This window comes from Carcharhinus amblyrhynchos, chromosome 13, assembly GCF_965287045.1.
Source record: "Carcharhinus amblyrhynchos chromosome 13, sCarAmb.v2.hapA, whole genome shotgun sequence".
In the NCBI taxonomy this organism is placed as follows: domain Eukaryota; kingdom Metazoa; phylum Chordata; class Chondrichthyes; order Carcharhiniformes; family Carcharhinidae; genus Carcharhinus; species Carcharhinus amblyrhynchos.
The window spans coordinates 3,105,406-3,119,715 of record NC_137336.1 but is presented as its reverse complement, the minus strand read 5'-3'; the positions used below and the strand labels follow the sequence as shown (position 1 = coordinate 3,119,715).

General features: G+C 46.6%; 1 protein-coding gene across 3 annotated transcripts in view; it reads right to left on the bottom strand.

The window, feature by feature from the left end:
* The window catches only part of LOC145351666 (protocadherin-1-like), a 385,163-nt gene that overhangs the window by 113,007 nt on the left and 257,846 nt on the right, over positions 1 to 14,310 (bottom strand). For all 3 annotated transcript variants that reach the window (XR_013888439.1, XM_080201226.1, XM_080201225.1), the window contains one exon: positions 5,393 to 5,612. Coding sequence is in view for 2 of the 3 variants with exons in the window: in XM_080201226.1 (XP_080057352.1) it covers positions 5,393 to 5,612 (220 nt within the window). In the remaining variant the exon portion in view is untranslated. The remainder of the gene's footprint in view (positions 1 to 5,392; positions 5,613 to 14,310) is intronic.

Genomic DNA, 14,310 nt, shown 5'->3' with positions numbered 1-14,310 from the left:
TCAAAGGTGTTTTATTGGTGGCCAAATGCTTTGAGACATCATGAGGTTCAAAGATCGTTCCAGGCTTCCACCAGTTTTCCTCATCCAACTCTGCAGCTAATCCCAGAAACGCTTTCTCTAGTGTGGCCTCTGAGGCGGTGGGCGAGCGGGATGGAGGAGCTTCTGGGGTGGGCATCAGGGGAAATGAAGCACTGTTCCTCTCTCGGGCCCACTTTAATCCAGGCACAGGTCCCAAAGGTGGTGAGGTGCAGTCAACAGTGGGGAGGGAATCAATCTGTATTTCCCTCTCAGTCCCCATCTCAGTGACTCTGAGTCCTCCTATCCCTGACACTGACTGCAAACCGTCAGCTGTGCGCTGGCCAATGTTAACACCTGGCCATCTGCCTTATTTCGATACTGGCTGGACGGCAAGCATCTAAAGACAAAACCTCTGCGATCTAATGCAATAATCTCCGACATTTTCACGGTGCTGTCACTGCCAGGAACATAATAGTTTCCCTTCTATTCCACTTACAAGCTAAAAATGCCTGATGCACCAAACATTCTGATTACTTCCCCGAGAATTACCTTGGGGCAAGTGCAAGAACTACTCACACAGTCACAAACAATATCAAACCCTCGTGTGACAGTAAGGCTGGCAAAAACCATCAAATATTAAATCGGGGCACGTGGGAGCGTTATTGAACAACAGAATGCTCCGGGCTACACTCTCAGGGCAGAATTCGCCAGGCCGCAGAATCAAACAGCTTCTCTGACATTTTACACAATGAATATAAAACAGGAGAGACGTGGATTTCTCAGAGCAAGTTCCACCACCGATATTATGCAGGAATTGGAGCAAAAGCGGATTACCAGAAAACACTGAAGCAACAACACAGTCTTCCTGTCAAAACAACTGCACTGTTTAAACCAGAGCGTCCGATTCAGGCTGGAGTAAAGTCTCCCCCTGACTCTAGTTAAAAACACACAACACCAGCACAGTTTAATCGCTTGTTGGAAGAGCCTCAGGCTCTCTCTCCTCCTCACCTGACCTCAGCTGAAAGGAACACAGGAGCAGGAGCTGGAGAAGGCCATTCAGCCCCTCAAGCCTGTTCTGCCATTCAATCTGATGGTGACCTCAACTCCACGTTCTCATCTGACCCCCAAAACCTTTGATTTTGTTGAAACTACTCTGTCTTCCGGAGCTCGCTTCCTCCACACTGCTGCAATGAAATGTTAAGTAAGGCCTCACCCTTTCTACCCTCTCTGATGTTTATTAATCTACCACATCATCATAAACTTCAGCCTGATCCCAGAGTTCACCACACGTATTACCAGTTTGCAATGTAAGGTGCCAGCTGTGGGGCTTAATGGAGGAGAGCGGGCACTGAGTTGGTGAGCAAATGGCACTTGGTATGAGTTAGGAGATGGGTAGCAGAGTTTCCTGATGCAAAAACAGAAAATGTTGGAAAATCTCAGCGGGTCTGACAGCATCCGTGGAGAGAGAACATTTCAAGTCTGGATGAGCCTCCTGGATAGGCCCAGAGCTATTTTCCTCATGAGTTTTTTAATGAGCTGGGAGATCATTTAGCATTTTAAGAAAAACTTGGACGGGTTCATGGATGAGAGGGGTGTGGAGGGATATGGTTCAAGTGCAGGTCAGTGGGACTAGACAATAAATGGTTCGGCACAGACAAGAAGGGCCAAAAGGCCTGTTTCTGAGCTGTAATTTTCTATGGTTCTGTCAGTCCAGAATGTGTTGGAATAATCGATTCGAAAGGTGCTAAAAGAACAAACAGCTGAGATTGGGGCAAAGTCAACTAATGTGACAGAGGTGGGAATAGGTGGACTTCACGTTGGCATGTCGATATCAGAGGAAGATCATCTCTGGGTCAGGAAAACACCAAGGTTGTGGACAGAACCTAGCCAATGATGGGGAAAGAAAAGCATTTCTTTAATAATGTGCAGTGTTCGAGGGAAAAGGAAGTGGACTAGGATTTTTATACTTTGCCTGAAGCATGGACTTACAGATTAATCACAAACTTTGAAACAATAGTTGACAGTTTGAGAAGCGGGGGAAATGAAACAAAACAAAGCAACGCGTGGGAAGGAGCCAGTTCCGACAGTCAGAAGCCAGTCCAGGGGATCAAACCCACCAATAACCCCGGCAAAGGAGCTGAGATTAGTCCCGGCGGAGATTGTCTGTAAACTGCATTGTTGTCTCTATTCTTTGTTGTCTCTGTCCACCTGCGGTGGGGGAAACAATGGTGCTGGAAGAGGGTTCCACCACCACAACAACTTTGAGAGCTGTAGCAGCGCCTCACCACACACTGAGGGAAAGGAAACATTTCCTTTAATTTTAGCACACCTGCTGTTCCATTGTCAAGTCTTTTTTATAAATCAAAGCTCCCTGTTTCCATTTTCAGAGGAGCTGGCAATGTAAACACACACTTTAGGGATAGATCGGAATCAGATAGATGTGAATGTGTGTATACGTGTGTATGAATGTATACACACACAGTCACGCACACAGTCACACACACAACACACTCACACACACACACTCTCTCTCTCACACACACACACTCGCTCTTACACACACACTCGCTCTTACACACACACACACACACACACACTCTCTCTCACACACACACACACACTCATACACACACTCACACACTCTCTCTCACACACACACACACGCTCTTACACACGCACATGCACACTCTCACACACGCACACACTCACACACACTCTCACACTCACGCTCTTACACACACACACACACACACACACACACACACACACACACACACACACACACACACACACACACACACACACACACACACACACACACACACACACACACCAGGAATTGTTACAATATCAGTGAAGCCCCACAAAATCTTTTATTTAAAGAGAGAGACAAAAATCTAAATTTCTGTCTGCTGTGTGTATGTGTGTGTGTGCGTGTGTGTCTGTGTCTCACTCCCTCTCTCCCTTTATGCCTGGTAACTGGCCATTCACAAATGCTGCTGCATCATTTCCAGATGTTGTCTGGAGGTTTGGATCCTACCATCGCGGAACTATCCCGAGTGCCCGCGCCCAGAGACTTGGGCACAAAGTGTTTGTACCTCTTTTCAAATTCCTATGGGTTACCAGCCATCCAGGACCTGCCCTGGCATCTCCAAAAATTACCTGGATACTGTAGGAGGTCCCACGAGGGAAAAACTATCAGGAAATGTTAAACACGGGGAATATTTTTTTCAGATCTTTTTCAGCACTTTTGTTTATCAGTTCATACAGGTTTGGTTGATAATCTGCCTTATTCTAGTACAGTAATCACCCTGACACCCATTGCTCTTCAGATTGGTTATTGCTGATTAAATTACTGGCACATTTTCTACCCTTCGACCTCCCCACTTCACTTCCAGCTTTCAATAACTGTGACTATCAAATCCCACCAGGCTACAAACGTTCCATCTCCTCGCTCCATCTTTTTTTCTGAAGATGGGAAGCTCGATAGATATTTGGGTGAAGCAGCGACCTCATCTCCAGCGGTAGGTTGGCGCTGCTCAATTCCAGTCAAAAAACAAGGCTGGAAAATTCCAGCTCTTCCTGCCAGTGGGATCGACTGGTCCTGCCCATAACAACCCCCTGTGGCGGGTTCCCCAGTGGCAGAGGGTGCAGGGCACAGAGATATTGGCGGGACCAGAAAATCCCAGCTTTGCCACAGGAAAGCATGCCGTGGGGGGGTGGGGGGGAGTCCTGGCCCATGCTGCTGCCCAATTAGATGTTCTTCCCACCTCCAAGTTCACCACCAGCGAGAGCAGAAGATTTGCTCCAAGTCTGTGTGGGATTACCTGATCTTTGGCAAAGTGTGGAGACTGCAATTTGTTTCAGCTGCCCCAGGTTAGAGAAGAGCAGAAAGTATAAATCCGGCAGGATCCCTGCTCCTAATGAATGTCCAGTGAATGACGCTGGGACGTGGGTCCGGGCCAACAAAAACTGGGCTCAGCTGTGAAACTTTACACATTCAAGTCGCCTCCCACCACTCGCAGTGGGAGCACACACACACAAGAAACACAGTCATTTGATTAAAGTGCCAAAGAAGAAATTGGTGATTTTATCCAAGAGAGAAAGTTGGCTAAAATTACAATTGTTAATAAAGAGCTTGTGGTCTCTGGCTCAGGTGTGGGGCAGTCACTGCCCCAGTTGTACACAGAGTTGCTCTGCTCAATGGACTGGCATGGTTCACAGAACACAATGCCACTTCACCCACCTCACCCCTTTCTCTCACCCTGCCTCCTTCCTGGGAAATGCAGTCTCTCCCTAACCCCACCCACCCCCGTCCCCCACCCCCACAACTCACCCCTGCCGATCACTCACCTCGGTGACCGCTCGTATGATGGTTTAGTAATCTTCCTGTCAAGGTTTTTAAACCAGTTAAGGGGAGTGAGGAAATCATTGCCAGATATCATTCCACCCTGACATTATATCTAAACACTCACTGCAGCGCGGTGGAATGGATGATTCTAAAACAAAATTCATTCTCGGGATATGTCCTTCAGGGAAGGAAATCTGCTGTCCTTACCTGGTCTGGCCAATGTGTGACTCCAGAGGCCTCAGCAATGTGGTTCACTCTCAACTGCTCTCTGAACAAGTACAACTAGGGATGGATAATAAATGCTGGCCAGCCTGTGAAGCCCATACCCCATGAATGAATATATAAAGTGAAATACCCCGGGCCAGCATGTACTGCCCAACCTTTAGGTGCCTTAGAGAAGTTTGTGTTGAAGCTGCCTTTTTGGATCACTGCCTCCTTCCAAAAAGGAAGTGATCTTCAGCTGAGAGTTCTTATTTCTGTCGTAGTTTATTACAATCATCTAGCTTGTTCAGAGGCAGCTAAGAATGCCGTGCTGGTGTGAGGCTGGAGTCACCTATAGCTCAGGTTGAATAAAGATGGTAGGCTTCCTTTCCTAAATAGTATGTGGTAGTGATTAGGAGCAGTGTAAAGCTGGTATTGTCTCCACTGGAGGCCACCTGCAAGTCTGCTTAAGCCTCATTCTCAGAGATCAGTTACCTTGAAACAGGTCAGACAGTCAGTGACCTTTCTGCTCTGCCACGTATAAATCCAGCAGGATCCCTGTTCCTGATGAATGTCCAGTGAGTGACGCTGGGACATGGGTCCGTGCCACATTCCATTGAGCCTCCAGTCAGAATCCTTTCCTTTTAAGTTGGTCTAATTTTCTCAGCCCCTCCCTCCTCCCCAACCCCAGGTTAATTTCACCTCTGATTTGTATTTTTAGTGAATTGTCCATAACCGAAGCACCCCCCACCCCCCCCCACCCCCCGAACCCCAATCCACAGGACAGATTTCACTAATATGAGAACGTGAATCATGGATTACCATTCTCTGGGTGCTCCATCTCGCCAATGCTCCCATCGGGGGTGGTGCGTTCGTAGTGGTCCTCGGGCAGTGCCAGCGGTCCCAGTCGTGGTCCTGAAGAAGACTTGCTGCTGGGTGTTTCTGATTCTTCGAGCCCGCTGTCATAGTAACTGTGCTGGGATGGGTCTTGCAGATCCTGGGACTGATTGGCCGTGGAGAAAGTCACTCTTCTGTGAGGGAGCTGGAGAGGAAACAAAAGGGAACAGAGATTAGCAGGGGCGTTGACCGACCTCTCAATTTGCCCCTGTCTCTGGGGGTCAATAGGCTGCTACTGTCACCACGTGAGGCAATGCCGATTCACTTCGCTCATCCATGTCTGCTACACTCTCATATAACTTTACTTCAAATATTTCAGTCTTGGTTTATGAGTGTGTTTTACCACAAGGTGCTGTAATTCTGTTAAGGTTCTACAATAACACAGGACCCAAATTCAACACTCAACAAGTACATGAGGTTTGAGTGAGTGAAACCCTCACAGTTACAGAAACATAGAAACTCTACATGAGTGAAGAAGGGGGCCATTCAGCCCATCGAGTCTGCACTGGCAACAATCCCACCCTATCCCTTAATCCCACATATTTACCCAACTAATCCCTCTAACTGACACATTCAGGCACGCCAAGGGGCAATTCAGCATAGCCAATGCACCTAACCCGCACATCTTTGGGCTGTGTGAGGAAACAGGAGCAGCAGAGGAAACACACGCGGTCACGGGGAAAAGGTGCAAACTAGACACAGACAGTGACCCAAACCGGGAATCGAACCCGGGTCCCTGTAGCTGTGAAGCAGCAGTGCTAACCCACTGTGCCACCGTGCCGCTCTCCGGATCTGCTTGCCCACTATCGGAGTGGTCCTTATCCTTCACCCCATTGCCGGTATGGCAGGGTCAAATTTCACAGATTCCAGAAAGGAGATCTTGGTCCAAAACAGTGAGTCAGACATGTGGTACCGCAGGAGATGAATTATCCCTTTCTTTGAATTACAAACACACACAGGAGGAGTGGAAGGCATAATATCCTTCCTCATTAACTGGGAAAGAAACTTGTTGTGCTTATCCAGGTGAACATAAGTAGGTCTGCAGGACTAAAAAGTGGACTTGTTTTTTTCCCCCTGTCACTGCAGCAGAGAGAGAGTGACATTCCTTTAAACAGCTGGAGGGGGCGGGGAGGGGGGAGCTACATCAAAAGAACTACTTACATTCCGAGTAATGAGCAGCAGAAAATGCTGGAAATACTCAGCAGGTCTGGCAGCAGCAGTGGAGAAAGAAACAAGAGCGGATGTTTCAGGTCGATGAGCTTTCATCAGAAGAGGAAAATGTTTGAGGTTTAAAACAAGTGCAGGAAAAGTGAGGGGAGGATAAAAGGGGAAGGTATCTGACGGCGGAGAGGCGGGGGGGAAAGATGGGAGAGGTTAGACGAGGAAATGGATAATGGGAAATGAAATAGGATGTCAGTGAGATAAGTAAAGCAACTAAAAAAAGTTCCATCTTGACCTGCTGAGTGTTTCCAGCATTTTCTGTTCATATTTTCAGCCTTCCAACAAACGCAGCGTTTGGTTTTGACATTTCTAGTAGTGTTTCGAACATAGAAAAAGGTAACAGAGGCACAAACAGACAAAAGACACTCCAAAGGAGTTATTATAGAGGACAGACTGAGTGCTCGATCAAAAAGGAAAGATTTTAAGGGGAGTTTGAAGAGGAAGCGATAGGAAAGGTGGGACCCATAGCATAATTAAACCTCGCCCAATCAAACTCTCTCTGACTGCTTTACACTGTTCAAAAACCTGGGCTGAAGTGACTCTGGCTGTGTATTCCCTAATAAATAGGCAGCAGCACCACACTATATAATTTCCTTAATGATTCAAATGCTATTTTTTGCTGAACTGGGTGTGGTTAGTGTTGGATAATATATATATTCCAGGAATGGAATGTCACACAGTGAGACTTACTGCCTGGTCAATTTTACGAGTGGAAAATAAGGAGCTGTGAATCCTGGTGTCGGATTCTCAGTCCTTGTTGAGCTGGAACTGAAGGTAAGTCCCCGATGTCTCTGAGCTGAATATTTAACATAGAACATAGAACACTACAGCACAAACAGGCCCCTCAGCCCACAAGTTGCGCCGATCATATCCATACCTACCAGGCCTATCTATAACTCCCAATCCCGTTAAATCCCATATACTCATCCAGAAATCTTTTAAAAGACCCCAGCGAGTTCGTCTCTACCACCACCGACAGCAGCCGATTCCACTCACTCACCACCCTCTGAGTGAAAAACGTACCCCGAACATCTCCTCTGTACTTGCTTCCCAGCACTTTAAACCTGTGTCCTCTCGTAGCGACCATTTCAGCCCTGGGAAATAGCCTCCGAGAATCCACCCTATCTATACCTCTCAACATTTTATAAACCTCTATCAGGTCACCTCTCAACCTTCATCTCTCCAGGGAGAAGAGTCCCAGCTCCCTCAACCTATCTTCATAAGGCCTGCCACCCAATCCAGGCCACATCCTTGTAAATCTCCTCTGCACCCTCTCAATAGCTTCCACATCCTTCCTGTAGTGAGGTGACCAGAACTGCGCACAGTACTCCAAGTGGGGTCTGACAAGGGGTCTTAACAATTAGGAACATATCCGCCACTTTCTGGTATTCCCACTGGGCGCCAAACTGGAAATTTGATCCAGAATTCCCAGATCCACTCATCAGAAGTGTCTGGAGTTGGGAGGGAGGGTCACATCCCTGATTCAGCGAGGAGAAATGTTAGCACTAAACAGGCTCCAGTGCAGTGGCTGTATTGCTGGAAAAGTAACCCATTCGCTTGAACTCATTCAAATTTTATAATTGGTAGATTGAGAATTTAAATTCAGTTTAAAGAAAACAATTGGGAATTAAAGAACTCAGATATCAGTAAAAATGACCAGAAAATAGCAACCCATTGAGATGAATGGCTTCTCGCTGTGTATTATACATTATACAAATTACTGGGATCATCGCAAAAACACAGCTGGTTTGCAAACTGTTCTTTAGAATGTAAACCCATCGTCTTTACTGAGGTTTGGCCCTTGTATCAACACAGCACCACACTAGCACGGGTTGACTCTTGACTATCCCCTGATGTGATCTAGCAAAGCATTTGATTGGTTGAAGAGAGAAGCCCAGTAGCACCTTCTAAAGGCAACTGGGGGTGGGCAACCCGATGCCAGCCCTTCCAGTGATGCCCACACCCCGTGAAAGAATTAAAGCCTGTACAGTTTTCAGTCTACTCTTTATCATATGGCAATGGGAAAACTCAACAGCATCAACTGCTCACCACTGCGACTGGAAGTTTTCTTGAGAAGTAGTTCTGTCGCATTAAGATCATGTGGACAATTCCTCTTCGAGGGGTGGGCCTGGGTAAGATGCTCTGTTGAACAGTCGCTGTAGAATCGATGGGCTGAATGGCCTCTTTCTGCACTGTAGGTTCTATGGGAGTGAGGATCAGCCTTCAACAGCCCAGAACTCATCTTGCTCCTGTTGGACTTTTGCTGTCAACGTTAACTCAGTGGGGTGAATGGCTGGTTTGTGACGTGCAGTGATGCCAATGGCACAGGTTCAATTCCCGTACCGGCTGAGGTTATTCACGAAGGCCCCGCCTTCTCAAACTTGCCCGTCACCTGAGCTGTGGTGATTCTCAGGTTAAATCACGACCAAAGGGAAGAACATCCTATGGTCATCTGGGATGACAGTGCCTTTACTTACTCGCCACACTAGCAGTTATATCAAAGCTTTCTTTGTTGTATGTGAGACAGGGCCACATCTGCACTGGGAAAATAACATTAATGGAATAAAATAGCGTCTCTCATTTTAAGACTGACAGCTGGTGCCACAAAGTTGACATCTCTGGCTTTCAAAGTTCGGAGGTGATGACAATTAAAGTGGCAGCAGTGTACACATTCAGCAGTAATTAGTAGGCCCCCTTCCATCAATTACAAACAGGGGTACATGACTCTCAGTGGAGACAAAGAGACAAGAAGTGCTGGATAATTATTTAGTATGTACAGGATGTAGCAGAGGAACAGATTGGCTTGGCCCTGTTCAATACGCTGCCAATCAAGCATCAATTAAAGCTCAACCTGGCTGTTCTAAGACTTTGAACTTGGCTCTCAGGAACCTTACAAAACATCAGCTAATGCAGCACGGTTTCCATTTATCTGAAGGGTCAGGTTCCCCGTCATAACATGTGGATGCTTCACGGGAAAAGAATCGCACTAATGTTCCCCTTCTTCTATCAACTCATTCCCCAGACTTCATTTCAAACCATTTAAGAGTTGGTTGATTGCCACTTATCTCCCAAAGACAAGGTTTGAGGTTTCAAATGACTAAGTGCTACAGGCTGATCAGTTTTTGTGATGAAACAGAGCAAGCCAGCCACATTTCTGAGTGCTTGCTCTCTCACCCTCTGTGCCGATGTAATCGTGTTGAAGACGTGTATTGTTGGAAGCGTGGAAGGCACAGAAATTCATCTGAAAGAGACACGGAGGTTAAGTTTACACTGCCGGAAAAATATTGGGCAGCAGAGAGGCCTGTCAGACTGAAATACTGGATCAGTACAGATATCCAGAATATCTTCAGCAGATCAAAACAACTTGTCAAGGCACTTCAAAGAAGTTTTATCAAACAAAAATTTAACACCAAGCCACGTGAGGAGAAATAGCCATTTTTTAAATTTATCAATTCGTGAGATGTAGACATTGTTGGCTGGCCAATATTTATTACCCATCCTTAGTCACCCTTGAGGAGTTGCCTTTTTGAACCGCTGTAATCCATGTGGTGTAGGTACGCCCACAGTGCTGTTAGGGAGGGAATTCCAGGATGGATGGGCGCAGCTCAAATCACACTCAGGAAGCACAACACCATCCAGGACAAAGCAGCCCACTTGATTGGCAAACATTCACTCCCTCCATCAGCGACGCGCAGTGGCAGCCCTGTGTACCACCTAGCAGATGCACTGCCAGTGACTCATCAAGGTTCCTTAGACAGCACCTTCCAAATCCACAACTGCCACCTTCGAGAAGGATAAGAGCAAGCAGACGATTGAGAACACCACCACCGGCAAGTTCCCTTCCAAGACACTCACTATCCAAACCTGGAAATACACACCATCGCTTCATTGTCACTGGGTTAAGATCCTGGGACTCCCTCCCTAGCAGCACGGTGGGTGTACCTGCACTACATGGACTGCAGCGGCTTAAAAGGCAGCTGACTCACTACCACTTCTGAAGAGCAATTAGGGACGGGCAACAAACTCTGGACTAGCCAGCGGTGCCCGCATCCCACGGATAAATAATACAAAAAAAATCAGGTGTAGAACACAACAAGAAAGTGTAAACAGCTTCATATTTCAAAGCTACACTGAGAGATGAAGGATGACATTGTCATTTAGGATGTGTGGGATGTGGTGGCACAGTGGCACAGCGGTTAGCATTGCTGCCTCACAGGGCAAGGGACCCAGATTTAATTCGGGCCTGAGGTGGAGTTTGCTTCAGGTGCTCTGGTTTCCTCCCACAGTCTAAAGGTGTGCAGATTAGGTAGATTCGCTGTGCTAAATGCGTGGGTTTATGGGGATAGGCCGGAGGGTTGGGGGGGGTGGGGGGGTGCAGGGATTGGTGTGGGGGGCGATCAGTGGTGGCTGGGTGGAATACTCTGTCAGAGAGTCAGTGAAGATTTGACAGTGAAGATTTGATGGACTGATGGCATCTTTCTGCATTGCAGGAATTCTATGAATAGAAATAGACTTACGAAACATAAAAGGAACCCAAACCTGCCTTGGGGCTGGAATAAAGGTTGTGATCTGTGCGATGAGGGGTGCCACCTAATGGCTGCAAGAATATTGTCAATATTGTCAGAAAATGCAGGTGCCACAACCCTCGGGTGCACCTTCAAATATCAGTCTCATACCCCCTGGTTTATCTTCAATAATCATCTTCATTATATTCAATGTAGGAGCATCCAGAATCCTTTTCTTTTCTTTTCACCTCAGTCTTAAATTGGTTTTTGATTTGATTTGATTTATTATTGTCACATGTATTTCCATACAGTGAAATGTATTGTTTCTTGCATACTATAGAGACATAACATACCATTCATAAAGAAGGAAAGGAGAGTGCAGAACGTAGTGTTACAGTCATAGCCAGGGTGTAGAGAAAGATCAACTTAATGCAAGATAGGTCCATTCAAATGTCTGACAGCAGCAGGGAAGAAGCTGCTCTTGAGTAGGTCGGTTGGCACCCCTCATCCCCATAGACACACACATTTAACACAGCGAATCTACCTAATCTGCACACCTTTAGACTGTGGGAGGAAACCAGAGCACCTGGACTAAACTCCACCTAAGGCCCAAATTAAATCTGCCCTGTGAGGCAACAATGCTAACCGCTGTGCCACTGTGCCACCACATCCCACACATCTCAGACTTTTGTATCTTTTTCCCGACAGAAGAAGATGGGAGAGAGAATGTCCAGGGTGTGTGGGGCTGACTCCTTATTCTGAAACTGGGAACTGCCTAGTTTTACATTTTCCTGCCAAGGGGAGCATCCTTCCATCATCAAACCTATCAGGCCCCTTCAGGATTTTACACGTGTGAGGGGGAGAGGGGGCTACGGAATAGGCTGTTCAGCAGAGGGGGCTGCAACTTGCCTTGAGGGGGCTACAAGGAGAACTCTGAATCCTCTCTTAGCCCCAGAGAAAAACCTTAAAGAAAAGTCTTAAAGGGCCTCTTGTGTTGGAAGAGCTCTTCTCAGTCTCACAGGAGAGCCAGTGAGGGAAAGTAACACCAACGTGGACTACTTAAACTAAACCACCTGTACGGACTGCCATGCGATTCTATGAGATAGAGAGAGAAAGAAAAAGGAGGGAAAGAATGAAACGTACAGGTTGAGTGATGGAGAGAAAGAGAGAGAGAGAGAGCACAAGGCAAAGAACAGGAGCACAAAAAAGCAATAGATAAGTGGTGAGATTTACTGCCATGCTCATCCCAATACAGGTAACTCCTGCCCTCGGTCACCGGACCTTTGCATAGTCTGTGTTCCGCCAGGGACAATTCCCGTGGTGGGCAGGATGGGAAAGTTCTGCCCATGGTGTATTTATAATGTTTCTGGTGCTGTCAGACATCACAAAGCAGCCAATAAATTACTTTGGAAACTCAGGTCAAGATCTTGTGAATGTTGCAGGATTGTGGAAATAGAGTGAATCGGTTAATCCGCCCTTTATGGTGTCGACTGAACAAGGAGTGTTGGCGAGGGCGGCAAAGTAATCCCCACTGTTGTTCAAATAGGTGCCTGGGGATTCTTCCATCCACCTGAACAGGCTGACAGGTGCTCAGGCTGAGACCTCATCCAAAACACAGCACCTACACATTGCAGAATCTCTGCCTAGATTGTGCCCTCAGGTCTATAATCGATCAGGAATGACCCCATCGTCTTCTGAGTCCAACTGACAGATAGTAAATAAGAACTGAAATCACTCTTAAACTAAGCTACACATTGGAAAGAACATTAGCGCAGCTTGTAAGAATGGACTTACAGGTGAATGCATGACACGGACTGGCCAACAGGTAAAAGTAAAGTCGTCAAGAGATCCAGATGACCAGAGGCTGCCCCCCTCCCCTCTCCCTCCCTTTAATGGGGGGAAATGACTGGGTGATTTTACCCGAGGGTCACCATACCTCAGGCAAGTGGCAAGGTGGTAAGGTCTTCATGAATAACCAGCTGACTAACGGAGCAGCTGCCAAAGCTCAGTCTGTAGATCTCTCACCATTGTGTCATGATTATTGGAGGTTTGAGTACTAATGCAGAGATTTGAATACCAAATCTAGACTGCCACTTCCTGCAATAACACAAGAGGTTTTTACTATCAAGAGAATTGAGCCTATGGTCTTGTCAGTGCCAAGCAAATGACCACCTCCATCAAAAGAGAATCTAATCTCTTGGTGTTTCCTGAATTCCTCACCACTAACTGGGCACTATCACTGACCAGAAACTTAACTTCGAGAAAGACCCCATAGAGCAGCAGAGAGTTCAGACAGGGAGCTCACAAAGTCAAGAGTCTGGACATTCTGTGACGCTTAACTCACCTCCTGATTCCCTTGTTCAGAGAAGTGCAGGAGAAACTATCTTGCTGTCCTGGTCGATAATTATCTCTCAACCAACATTCATCTCATTGCTATTTGTGTGGGAGCTTGCTGTGTACAAATTGACTATTGTGTTTCCCATATTATAACAGTGACCGCACCATGAGCAGTGCCTAATTGGCTGTAACGAGCGTTGGAGCATGCCAAGATTGTGAAAGGCACTATATAATTGCATCGACCTTTTCTTGTTGCTAGTCCAAAGACACCAGCAGTTTGCTTTGTGTGTGTGGCCATTATTTCTGAGTCTTTATTTTCACTTGCATTATGTGTCCATTCACAAACTGTTGCTGGCTGAGTTTCCTAAACAATTGTTTATCTTCAGCTGTAAATATTTGGTCAGGCTCCAGGAGTGTGATGTCGCCGCTCACATGCTGGTGATGGGATTGTCTTGAAATTTCTCCATGTTTCTGCCAACGTTACAATCAGTGTTCGAGGGAGACGATTGAAAAGGTTTCATCTTCTGAACTTTGTGCTTATAAAGTGCCGCTTGGGTATGTGTGAATCCACCATGCAGCTGTGGACTGAGTGCACTGGTCCAATATCTATATAATCGGGCTGCAATGGTAGTCACATTGGTGTGCTGCAGTCAGTATATTAATGCTTGTGAATCTATCTTGCTACTTAAATTTTCACAAGAGACTCATGCAGCTGCAGCTCAAAGCCTCGCTCTCAGTAAATGTACTGTTCAGATGACTTTACAGCAGTAAAAATCACCG